This window comes from Pseudorca crassidens, chromosome 1 (genome assembly GCF_039906515.1).
Source record: "Pseudorca crassidens isolate mPseCra1 chromosome 1, mPseCra1.hap1, whole genome shotgun sequence".
In the NCBI taxonomy this organism is placed as follows: domain Eukaryota; kingdom Metazoa; phylum Chordata; class Mammalia; order Artiodactyla; family Delphinidae; genus Pseudorca; species Pseudorca crassidens.
The window spans coordinates 125,323,409-125,336,472 of record NC_090296.1 but is presented as its reverse complement, the minus strand read 5'-3'; the positions used below and the strand labels follow the sequence as shown (position 1 = coordinate 125,336,472).

Here is a 13,064-nt window from a genome sequence, read left to right as displayed (position 1 = left end):
GATGAATTTATGCCACAGGCCACCTGTCTTATTTAAATGGCCCACATGGGCCCCGTCTTCCTTCTAGGGGGTATGACACAGAAGTACTGGTAATAAGGCCTCTGCACGTCAACACACATATCAGTTCTGGACAGGGTTGAGGTGAGCAGCAGAAACCAGGCCACACACCCATTACTGAGGTCAAGCTGAGTGCCACTTGGACACGAGCCCCAAGCAGCCATCCCATGCAACATCAATACTTTCCTAGGACGCTGTGACCCAGAACTAGCTCTCATCTGCTACCTTACCAGACAAATCAATACACGCCTGGGAAACATGCAGGAACAAGGTTTGGGAAGATGTCCTGAGGACTGTTCAAAAGGTATATGAGGCATACAACAGCTGCTGACACAGTGTCGCTGAGCTTCATTTGATCGTAACTGGGAAGTCTGTGATGTCTCTACACCCTGCAAAGCCCTTTCCCGCCACAGTCACATCTAACTCTCAAAACAACCCTATCAGGTTCACAGAGGGGGCATCACCCTCACCATCCCCATTTATAGATAAGAAACTGAGTCACACAACTCAGTAGCATAAATCAAGATCCAAATAACCTTAGAATTGTATTTAATTTTTTTTCTGTAAACTTCATTATATGTGTGAATAAAAGCCACCTCTCAGGACATTTCTATTCGTCTTCATCACGAAGTGAAACTAAACACAGTGCTACGCACTTTATATACTTTAAATATAATCTGGTATCAATAACCACACCCTCCAAGCATGTGGGTTGAACTGATTTTAAAGCGTGTCCATTTTTAAATGGTTTTGAATCATACCTCCCACCAGATAATAGAATATAACCGTCCTGACCCACCTTTGCCATCAGATCCCTCTCTCTTCTTTCTGCATTTCTCCGTAGAGCTGAGAGTTCCAAGATTTCCTTATTCAGAAATTTATTTTGCGTTTTATACCCCTGTAGATTATCCTGTTGCAAAAAAAAGGTCCATCAATTCACATTGGTTGAATGTTGATTAATTATTCTATATCAGCGGTCCCCAACCTTTTTGGCACCAGGGACCAGTTTCCTGGAGGACAATTTTTCCACAGACCGGGGGGTGGGGGGATGGCTTTGGGACAATTCAAGCGCTTTTCATTTATTGTGTACTTTATTTCTATTATTATTACATTGCAATATATAATGAAATAATTACACAACTCACCATAACGCTGACAGGAGGTGCAGCTCAGGCGGTAATGAGAGCGATGGGGAACAGCTATAAATACAGATGAAGCTTCGCTCGCTCGCCCACTGCTCACCTCCTGCTGTGCGGCCTGGTTCCCAACAGGCCATGGACCGATACCAGTCCGTGGCCCAGGGGTTTGGGACCCCTGTTCAATATAAGTAATATTTTGCTGCCTCACCAATCAAACAGCCCTGCTAAGTTAGAACAAGTTCTAAGGAAATGAAAGCTGATTCCTAGACACTTTCTGATTAAACTTTGCGGCTACCCTTGGCAGTAGAAGGTAGGCAGGGACTACTGCTGTAATGAAGGAGATGGGGAAATAAATTTATTTAATGGTGGAGATTTTTCTCACCTGTCCTTAGGAAAAGTAAGTAGGACTTATGTCCTAAATCTATGCAAATATTTTATCTACCCACATTCATTGGGTACAAAAGGTAATGCCTTACATTCATTTTGTTTTTTAACTAGAGAAACTGAACAAATTTTCTGTAGATTCTCATTTTTACTTATCCAGTTTATGTGGAAGAGGCTACACACATACACAATACCCTTACCTAAAGAATTACACTTAATAATGAATACCTATCACCTACAATGTACAAGGCACCTAAGAGAACATGTTCCTCAACTTTTTTACATTAAAAAATTTCGAACTTATGAAAACGTTGAAGAAAAGTACAATAAACACAATATACCCTTCACCTAAATTTGCCAATTGTTAACTTTTGCCACATTTACTTTCCGTTTTTAAGAGAACATCACAAGCTGGTGACACGTTCTGCCAAGTCCAACTAAAAGTTCAGCCCTGGCAGAAGCGGGTGCCACACGTGACCTTCAGCCCTTGACACTCTGAGCAAGGCAAGCGAAAGGGAACCTTTGAGACAACTGGGGCAGTGATTTCTAAATGCTCCCTACCAAATGCAGTCTTTTACAAATGTCTTCTTCCCCTACTCTGTTTGAAGTTTTCAAGGAATTTCTGATCCCTCAATCACAGGAGAAACTGTTCACAACAGCCCCAAGATAAGGCCAGGGGTGGTCAAGAAAGGCACTGACACCTGTGCTGTCCCAGGACAGAGACCATGGCCCCTCCCCAGAGATGTGTCCAGAGACATGCCCCAATCTCCAAACTAGAAGCCACCATGGCGGTACACAATCTCCCCTGAAAATACAGAAGAACTGAAAATGTTCCAACAGTCCCTTTAATCGCTGACACCTAAGGAGCACTTGCTGCGGGTTACAGGTGCCCTGTGGTCCTCGATCCCATTTAAACCTCACAACTCTTCAGCAGCCACTCTCGTCATCTCCACCTCCTAGGTGAAGAGCTGAGCCACAGGGAGGCTGCACAACTACTAAGTGTCGGGCTGGGAGCCAGGTCTGCTGCGCTCTTGGCCCAGGTGCTTGGCCCCTGATGCCCACCTGAGCTCTGATACACATCACACCTTCTCAGTCTCAGCAAGACCGCACGTCATGACAAGCATGGAAGACGGGCGCTGTCAAACCCCAAAGGAGGTCCACAGACTTCCTTTTCTGATCAGAATCATGATGTTCTCCTTTCTCCTGGCGTCTTGAAGCTCTCATATTTGGAAACAATGAACAAACATGTTACTAAAAGGCAGGCTGATTGAAGGAAGGTGAGCTAGAGGGCAATAAAAGAATACACTGGGCCGTGACGGCCAGAGACTGAGCAGCACAAGGTGGGTGGAGGGAGCAGGACACCACAGTGTGCCCTCCGTGTCTTTGAGTCAAACTTTGCATTACAGTCTAAGGAAGTCCTGATAATGTATCTCAAGGATTCTTTCTCTAAAAAGGGAACCCTCTTGCACTGTTGGTGGGAATGTAAATTGATACAGCCACTATGGAGAACAGTATGGAGGTTCCTTAAAAAACTAAAAATAGAATTACCGTATGACCCAGCAATCCCATGACTGGGCATATACTCTGAGAAAGACACGTGCACCCCAATGTTCATTGCAGCACTATTTACAATAGCCAGGTTATGGAAGCAGCCTAAATGCCCATCGACAGACAAATGGATAAAGAAGTTGGCACATATTTATACTATGGAATATTACTCAGCCATAAAAAGGAACGAAATTGAGTCATTTGTTGAGACATGGATGGATCTAGAGACTGTCATACAGAGTGAAGTAAGTCAGAAAGAGAAAAACAAATATCGTATATTAACGCATGTATGTGGAACCTAGAAAAATGGTACAGATGAACCAGTTTGCAGGGCAGAAGTGGAGACACAAATGTAGAAAACAAACGTATGGACACCAAGGGGGGAAAGCAGTTGGGGGGGGGGTTGTGATGAACTGGGTGATTGGGACTGACATGTATACACTGATGTGTATACAACAGATGACTAATAAGAACCTGCTGTATAAAAAAATAAATATAATAAAATTCAAAAATTTAAAAAAAAAAGGATTCTTTCTCTAGAATGATGATCACAGCAAGTTAAGACTCTATGAGGTGCCGGGTGCCCTGTGAGGACTTTACATGGAATACCTCTTTTAACCCTTACAAGACCCTATGAGGTAAGCGCCATTTCACAGATGAACACTGAGGCAGAGAGGTGAACCAGCCTGCCCAAGGTCAGAGGTCATGAGTGGCAAAGCTGGGTTTGAACCCAGCCAGGTCTGACTCCAGAGTCCATGCTCAGTCTAAACCGCCACCCCATACTGGGACACATCCCCTTCCTCATTGATGTTTGTTACAGTTGTGATTCTGCTTTTTTGTTTTTGTGCTTTATAAACTAAACTCTGAGCTCCAGGAGGACAGAGACTGTATACTTTGTGTGGAGTACAAAGTCCAGCACATGGCTGAATGAATGAATGAATGAAAGAGTCCCAAGAAGGAAAAGCTGCACGCATGAAGATATTCATGAAATAACAAATCACAGGAAAGAAGACAGAGGCTGATTAAGTAAATGATGACAGAGTCAAAAGATGGACAATCTGGAATCATTAACGATAGCAATACAGAAAGTACCTGGGTTCTAAGGCTGAATGAAACAAAAGTCTACCTACTCCAGGAAATGGAAGAATTATGTAAACATGGAAAAGGCCTGGAAGGAAGTGTGGGGAAAATATTTAAATCACTAGGGTGGTAAAATCCTAAGACCAATACGTGCTCCTGCCTCAAAATACTACAGGAACAGAAAGTGACCACATATGAGACCAAAACAGAAATGTTTCTAAAAAGCAGAAATCTTTACAGGCACATACACTGACTATAAAGCAAGACACTGAATAGTAACAGTAACAACAACAAAAAAGATACCTTCCCCCCACCAAAACACACACACAATTTTTTTTTCCCCACCTAGACATTTTAAATTTGGGGTCAAACGAAGAAATCAATATAGAAACCATGCGGTATCTAAAAGTGAAGGACAATGAGATTCTTCACTCCAATTCTCTCAGTGCCACCGCAGAGGAGGCACGAATGTGACTGTCTCCTGCATGGCACAGGGGATGCCCTGGCAATATCCGGCCCAGGCAGAGCAATGTCATAAACATGAGGTCACCAAGCCGGGCAGGACTCACTCAGAGGAACAGGTCACAGGGAAGTCCCCTGACAACCTTTCTGCCTCTCCATAAGCTATGCCACCACTTAACCTCACTCTTGTGGAATTCTGGAGCCACAGACTTTATAAATTAAGCTGAGAAATGTTGGAGAAAAAAAAAAATGTCACCCGCTACCCCGCAAAAAGAAAAGGTCGAGAAGTCTAGTTGTGATCAGCTCCATCAGTCGTCTCCAAAAGGAGCTGTGTGGAGCCACAACAACAGAGCCACACACTCCCCTCCACACCCTGGCTCGGCTCCCCGGGAAAACATGCTCCCCACGTGTCCCCCACTGCCGAGCACTGGGACCTGGAAACCGAACGCCCTGGTGTCATTCTCCAAACACTATAAAGACAGACGTGCTCGCAAAATATAAAATTCAGTTGACCTTAAATAAGTGGTCTTAAAACGTGTATCACTGATGGGATGTATACGTAGGGTCAGTACACTCTAGGATGCATATATAAACAAAACCAACTTTTACAGGCAACACTAACCAGGACCTTTTTTTATTAAACACGGCTATTTTTGTAGCAGATATAATTATAAAGTAATGAGATTGAGGGTTTTGGTGGTGTTTTTGCCCTTTTGGTCCTTCTCACCAATAAATCCTTCTGGCCTCATGTATCTACTGGGTGCTGTCACTGAGAAGTTGTCACCACGGGAGACCACATACATATTCCGACAAAGCTGCCATTATTCCAGTGTTTTAATTTCCATTTTGGAATTATCTTTAAGGCTCAGGCATGTCCATCAGGCATGCAATCTACTGACACTGCGTGACAGGTACTACTAGTCAGGAAGCAGGCTCAGTAACAACCTCAAAAGTGGCAAACCTTTGCCCTTCAAGGATAAGCTGCATTTGGGGGGCAAAACATCCTCGGTGCCACATTATTTGCAAAAAGTGGGTAGCCAGGTGAGGAAGACTTTGTGGCCAGGTGGGACCGATAGCTGCAGAACTATGTGGGGTCAGCTGGGGTCTGGGCTACACCCAATGCCTCATGTCCTAGGAGACACTTCTCCACCTGAAACTTCTCCAAATTGAGAACTGGTGGCAGCAAAACTTTTGGGACCCTCGCTGTGGCCTGACTGACAGTGGCCCAAGGCCATTCAGCTCTCCCCTCCTCGGGACCAGCACACTTCTCTGCGGGCACAGAGTCAGACTGCCCATGCCCCCAGTAATGCTCTTCCTACCTCATCAGCTGGCCAACACCCCAGGTATGATGGGGACAGTAACCTCCCTTTAGGAACCAGCCTCCCATCCCCAGGGCCACTGGGACACTGGGAAGAGAGCTCTGCCCTCCCTTCTGAGTGTCAGGACCCTCCTGCCTTAGGCATGGGGGGCACTGACTCTGGGCAGGCCCTCTTCCCCGGCGTGCTTGGGAGCCAGGGTCTGCTTTCCCACCTGACCCCACACTAGCTGTTGGGAAACAGTGTTCCCTCACCTGGCCTCCATTATGTCCTGAGGCGGGCTATGCAAATAATGGTGTGTGCATCCACACACAGAGGGGGCAAGAAACAGCCTCTGTAGGTTACGTGGAATAATGAAGTTCTAAGGGTGTATAAACAGAAAGAGAAGTTTCAGCTGCCTGAAAGCAAGGGAGGGGAAAGATCTGAAACTGTTCTGAGCTATGGCGACACTGACGGGCTGAGACTTTCATTTTCCAAGGAAGCTTCTTAGAAACCTAGTAATTATCTGACTGGAAGTCCTGTGACACTTGTTTTTTTAAAAAAAGGCACAGCTGCTCTGCTGTCATGCCAAATTAGCTCACTGAGGCTAGCAGCTCTAGAGTGACATCAACAGACAGGCTGTTAGTGGGTTTTGGATTTCTTGTCCCAATAACAGGGGCCCACGCCCTGCTCTTACTTTCAGTCGGTCCAGTTCCAGCTGGTCCCTGGCTGTGGGGAGGGCCACAGGAGAGCTGGGCATGGAGGTGGGAGAGGATGCGCTGCCCTCGCACTCGCTGAGCTGCCGGGAGAGCTTCATGATGACCTCGTCCTTGGCCTGGATGGTCTCCATCAGCATCCCCAGCTGCTCACTGAGCTCGCCCACCTTGTTCTTCAGCGTCCTTACTTCCTGCTGAAGACTCTCCTTCTCCTGGTTGAACCTCTCCAGCTGGCTAGTGAGGCCCAGAATCTGGTCGTCCTTCTGGTGCAGAAGCCCCAGCATGTCCTGCGGGACCCCCTCACAGAGGCGGCTGCTCGTGAAGTACTTGTCGTACTGGGAGGACCGCACCGTCTGCTGCAGGAGCCGCACGAGCTCCTGGGAGCCAGGGGAGGATGGAGTGGGGAGCAGGGGCGGGAGAAAAAGCAGAAATCATGGCAACTCTGCATGGAGCAACCATTGGTATTTGAGCAAATGCAGAAACTTTACTGGAAATATTTTAATAACCAACTTCCTCTCGAAGGATCTCAAAAATAGAGAAGGAAAAATATTTATTCCATAAAGGCTGTCTGTAGAGAACAATAATAGGAAACAGGAAATAGTGGACAGGCAGACTGCAATTAGCAATGGCTCCCAGTAAACGTTCATCCGTATTAAAAAATCTGAGGTCTAAATTCACTGACCTGCTGAGGAATTAAGTATAATTAGGTGTGATCAGCTCAAAAGGAAGCTGCTGTTTTAACAGGATGTGGAAACTCATTTAACAACTGTTCATGGGCCTTGGGCTGAAGCTATGCTCAGAGAGATTTGACGTCAGGGCAGGCGTGGGCAAGGTGCAAACAACACCCTCCCCGACCCACTCTGAGGGGTCTTCACTCTCGTCGGAACTTCAAATGTCTATGAAAAAATGACCAAGCAGAACAGCAGTGCCTAGGTCAGTGGCTGTGGCAACATACAACTCTTAGGGGAAAAGCACCGTCTGGGAAATAATGGAGTCAGAGAAACGTGAAAGCCGGGTTTTGCTCCTCTGGTCCCTGGCCTGCTGATGTGAGATGAGATAGAAATGTGAGGAAGAAGAATTACCTTCTGACTGGATAAGTCTTTCCTTAACCTTTCCAGCTCTTCCTGCTGGTTCTGGACCTGCAGCTGCATCTCGGAGGCCAACTTGCTGGTGCTACCACTGCCCGACGGCCCCTCGGCTGAAGGGTCCCCACTACTGTGGCGATTTTTATACGATCCAATCATGTCTTTCAAAGGGCGTTTTCCTTTGTAGGGAATACGTCCAAAATCAAAGGGAAATCCTGAGCCAGTTACTCCTACATAAAAACAAAACTTGTTTAAGTTCAGGTCAAATTTTCCTTTCGGAAATTCCAGTAAAATACATTAACATTCCATCCATCGTCCTCTAAGGAGTTCTGCGTGCGTCACTCTCTGCTCCTACCTCATTCTTGACAATAACCAAGCTGAAAATCAAAGATGATCTTTCATGTGATCACTTTTAAAGAAAACTTTCTCTATTTGCTCAATTTTTGCATTAAGACAGATGAAAAAAAGTCAGACTATACATTAGTACTAATGAGGAATTTATGACAAAACTGTACTAAGCTCTCTCAAGATTCTTTTGTAATGTTAAGTTTATTTTCCAAAAGATCAGTTCTAAGCCATGTGTTCATATCACTATTTTCTTATTTCAGTTACTTTGAGGACCAAAGAGAACAGAGACACAGACCAGGGAAGAACATGGTTGCTCCAAGTTCCTACAGCAACCTGAACACAAGGTGTCCCTTCCGCCGGGCACCTTAGTAAGGACAGGGCCTGCATCTACAAAGTTAGAGGGCAGGCCTTAAGAGATACACTAGGGATCCCCAGCTGCTTATTTTTAGCTAATCTGTCCTTACTAAAAAAACAAACCAAAAAAACACCAAGTTTATGTTTTCTTAATTGTAAACACATTTTATTCTCTTCCTTAAAAATGAGTATTATTTAAAAATATTGAGGGATCCAAATAAATTTTAGAATAAATGGATTCAAATATATATTAAAAATATAAAGAGGAGAGTACATACTATATAGATTCCATTTATATAACTTTAGAAAACAGGCAAAACCAATCTATGATGTTAGGAGTCAGGACAGTGGTTTCGGGGGCGGGGAGGCCATGTAGTGACTGGGAGGGGTTTGGGGATGGAGGCTGTGACTCCTGGTGCCGTCCTGTTTCTTCAAGTAAGTGCTGGCTACATGGATACGCTCACTCTGTGAAAATCCATTGAGCCACACATTTCTGACTGGGGGACTTTTCTGTGTGTATGAAGATGAGCTTACTTCTCATGAATGACATGGACAAGAAGCTGGCAGGCTGATTCTTGGAGCCATTACAGGAAATATCCATGAATCATCAAGATAAAAATCCAGAGACATCCTGGTCCCTCCGTGTCTTCCACACAGGCTCCCTCTCAAAGGGATCAGGGGCTGGGCAGAGGCTGAGAAGGCTGCTCCCAGACAAGAAGCTGCTGTCCAGGGGTGCTGGGAGTTTCTTGCCCCACCCGAGTCACTGAGCCTTACTGATTCTTCCTTCCCAATCTTGCTACCATTCACCCTTCCATTGCATTCTTAGAGTCTTATGGGGAAGTCAGAGCCAACAGTGTTTACCTTCAACAAGCCAAATCCCCAACACAAATCCCTGTTCCTCAGAAGGCCTTCCCAGTTGACAATGAGCCCCTCTCCTGGGTGCCCCGCTGGCTGTGCCACATGCTGGGCCACGAGGCACGTGACCCACATCTTCACCACGTCACACTGGACCTTAGGGTTCCATGCTACCATCCTGGGGATCACAAGTAAACTCCCTACCAAAGCAAGTCATGTGGTCCTTTCCCAGGGGACAGAAAAACATATTACCTTCAGTAAATATGTGCTCTCAGTAAAGACTTCCTAAAATCCTGCCTCCTCATCCTGCCAGCTCGTGCCAGAATGAAGCATAAGGCAGAATTTCAAAATTATTTATTGTTATTTTACATTTAAAACATCAATGTTCCCTCAATGGATCAATGGATGTAGGATCATGAAGGGCTGCTTAACGCATTAGGCAAAATGCCAATGGAGAGATGTATGAACGGGTCAGGCTGACACCCTAAATCCTGACTGACCTTAATATCACAAAAAGAGGGAAAACCAGATACGATGTGGTTCCAGATGTGATGCAACAAGAAATACACAGCATCCCTAGCCCCCACCTCACCCCAAAATATTCTTGTCATAATTAAAAGTCAACCCTGAATCTGGGCAGGCCTCTACTCTAGCGACAGGTGTATAGGAAATACAGGGATGGAGAAGCATATTCTGTGACCCCGCAAAAATATAATTAACAAAATCCAGAATGTGGGCAATTCCTTGACAGGTAGACCCTGTTTCTTCAACAGGCGTGGCAAGGGAAACGGAAGACAAAAAACAAACAGAGAGCGGTTCAGACTGAAAGAGACCCAAGAAGACACACAACTAAACACACTTGGGGGCCTGTTAGCCCCTCATTTGCTCATGCCAACTGCAAGCAGACATTTATGGAACAACTGGGGAAGTAGACAAGAAGGATTTACTGTAGGTGTTTAGGTATAACGATGAAGCTGTGGTTCTTTTGAAGAGTCATCTCTTGGAGATACATACTAAAATGTTTACAGATGCAAAGGATTAATATCTAGAACTTCCTTTAAAATAACCCAGCTGGTGGTGGGTGCCAGGAGGGGCAGGAGCTCAGAGGAGATACAGAGGAAAAAAGAGAGGCCATAAGTTCAAAACTGTGGAATGTGACACTACAGCTTCTACTTGTGTGTGCACTAACAAATTTCTATAAATAAAAAGTTTTAGTTTTTTTTAAATCAGTATTTCTGTAAAGAGCACCATGACTTCCAGATCTTCTATCTCCTGAAAAAGTTGCAGAACCACAGGATTGGACAGTTATTTATTTCTTGTGACATCTCATTTTCAAGCCTTTAGGTTTTATTTCCCACAAAGAGAACACAACTCCCGTTGGGTCTCATGCTCCCAGTGATACCTGCTACCAAAGGGTCTCCCACATCACCAGTGGTTAACAGAGGGCAGCGGAGAGAATGAAAGACAGCAGGAACCACATCCATACCTTTGTTTCCTTCAGGGATCTGCTTCTTCCTTTCTTCCTGCACCATGGACTCCTCCAGGTCCTTAGGGCTTGGCTCTAAAAGCTCCCACTCTTCATTGGTGTAAAACACACTCCTCCGACTGTCATTATGCCCTCTCCCAGGACGAAAAGAAGACATTGAATTTCTATTGGGAAAAATGAAATGTTTTTTTTTTAAATGGTAAAGCAAAACATAATGTCACATACATACGCTTGGCAAAAACTAAAATCTGATAATAGCAAATGTTGAGGATATGGAGAAATGAGAATTCTCTTACACTGCTGGTGGGAGTATAAATTGGAACTATTGCCATGGAGAACAATTCAGCAACATACAGATAAGTTGAAGAAGTTTTTGCCCTAAGACCCAGCGACCCAGCATTTCTTAGATTCTTCAACATGTGCACAAGGAGACACAAACAAGAACATCCACTGCAGCACTAGTCATATTAGCAAAAAACCCCAACAACCTAAACATCTATTGACAAGAGAACAGATAAATAAACTGTAGCATATTCGTACGATCAAATACTATACATCACTTAAAGTGAATTCATTCATTCAACAAATATTAATTAAGTGCCTACAATGTGCCAGGCACTGTTCTAAATGTTTGGGATATGCTAGCGAACAAATATTCCTGTTCTTGTGGAATGTACATTCTATCTAAAGCTACGTGGATCATATGGACAAATATTTTTTCAATGCTGAATAAGAAAAGAAAGAAAATTGAAGAATGATATGTACAACATGATATTTGTTTAAATCTTCACGATAATACTATTAATAGATATCATTTATAGATACACACATATGTAGTAAAACTTAAAAATCCACACAAGAATGATAATTATCAAATACAGAACATGGTTACTCCTGTGAAGGGCAAGAAAAGAATGGGATCATGGAGACAAGAAAGGATTTGAACCATATCTGTAATGTTTTACTTTGTGTTTTAAAAAGTGCAGCAGAAATTTGACAAAATTATATACTTTAGCAGCGGTTACCCAGGTAATCAATTTACTATACTTTACACTTGCCAGTGTGCTAAAATTATTTCATTAAAACTTTTAAAAACTAGGCTGGGATTTCTACTTCCAATGAAGATGGACTAGGAGGGACTGGATTTACAGCCATCTGAAACAACTGAAAAACTGAACAAAATACAGGAAACAATGACTTTCAGATATTGGACATCAGGCTACACTGGGCAGTGATCCCTGAGAGGTGGAAAACAAACGAGGTAAGGCCCACCCCTGCCCAAGCTTACTGCCTAGACACTTTCCAGGCCACGGTGCAGGCAGGGGGAACCCAGGTGGAGCTCTCCCATGAACTGATAAGACAGCTGGGAATCCCAAGGCAGGTGGAGTTCACAGAGCACAGTACTGGAGAGAAGAGAGTTGTATGGAGGGCTGGAGAAACATCAGAGGGTTCCCAAGCCTCCAGATGAGTACTATCAGGCTTGTGTGTAAGAAAGCTATCCAAGAATGGGGAAAGAACCATCCCTCTGCTCACACAATCGTGTCTAGTCCCACCGGCCAGAGTGGAAAACCTCACACGTCATGGAGTATGGTAGACTGGTACTTGGAAAACGGTTACTGACATTATCCCTAGACTAAAGCCTGCTCTCATACTACCTAAAAAAGCTTAAAAGTGAACTTCAAAAGTATCAAACTGTTTCTGAGTAATTAAACTACATTCCAGAGCAAAGCTTAAGAATATATGTACACGAACACACACAAAAATCTAGCACCCAGAAAGGTAAAACTCATAATATCGGGCATGCAATAAAAATTATCAGGCATGCAAAGAAGTAAGAAAATACAACTCATTCTAAGGAGAAAAATCACTAAACAGAAACAGACTCAGAAATGACAAATAATAAAATTAGTAGACAAGGCTTTTAAAAGTTACTGTAACTGTTTCCCCACGTTTGAGAAGCTAGAAGAAAGACTGAACACGTTAAATAGAGATATGGAAGATGTGAGACAAAGATCCCAATCAAAACTTCTAGAGATAGAGGAAAACACAGGCAGAACATTCTTTGACATAAATCACGCAATATTTTTTTAGATCCATCTCCTAGAGTAATGGAAACAAAAGCAAAAATAAACAAATGGAACCTAATTAAACTTAAAAGCTTTTACACAGCAAAGGAAACCAGAAACAAAATGAAAAGACAACTTACAGAATGGGAGAAAATATTTGCAAACGACACAACCAACAAAAGATTAATT

At 43.9% G+C, this 13,064-nt stretch overlaps 1 protein-coding gene across 9 annotated transcripts in view; it reads right to left on the bottom strand.

Annotated features, from left to right (window-relative positions):
- Positions 1–13,064, bottom strand: part of TBC1D2B (TBC1 domain family member 2B) — an 87,171-nt gene that overhangs the window by 23,839 nt on the left and 50,268 nt on the right. For all 9 annotated transcript variants that reach the window (XM_067755423.1, XM_067755343.1, XM_067755353.1 and 6 more), the window contains exons 4-7: positions 10,810–10,973; positions 7,764–7,996; positions 6,663–7,058; positions 857–967 (exon numbers count right to left, since the gene is read on the bottom strand). In XM_067755423.1, the coding sequence (XP_067611524.1) occupies positions 857–967; positions 6,663–7,058; positions 7,764–7,996; positions 10,810–10,973 (904 nt within the window). The remainder of the gene's footprint in view (positions 1–856; positions 968–6,662; positions 7,059–7,763; positions 7,997–10,809; positions 10,974–13,064) is intronic.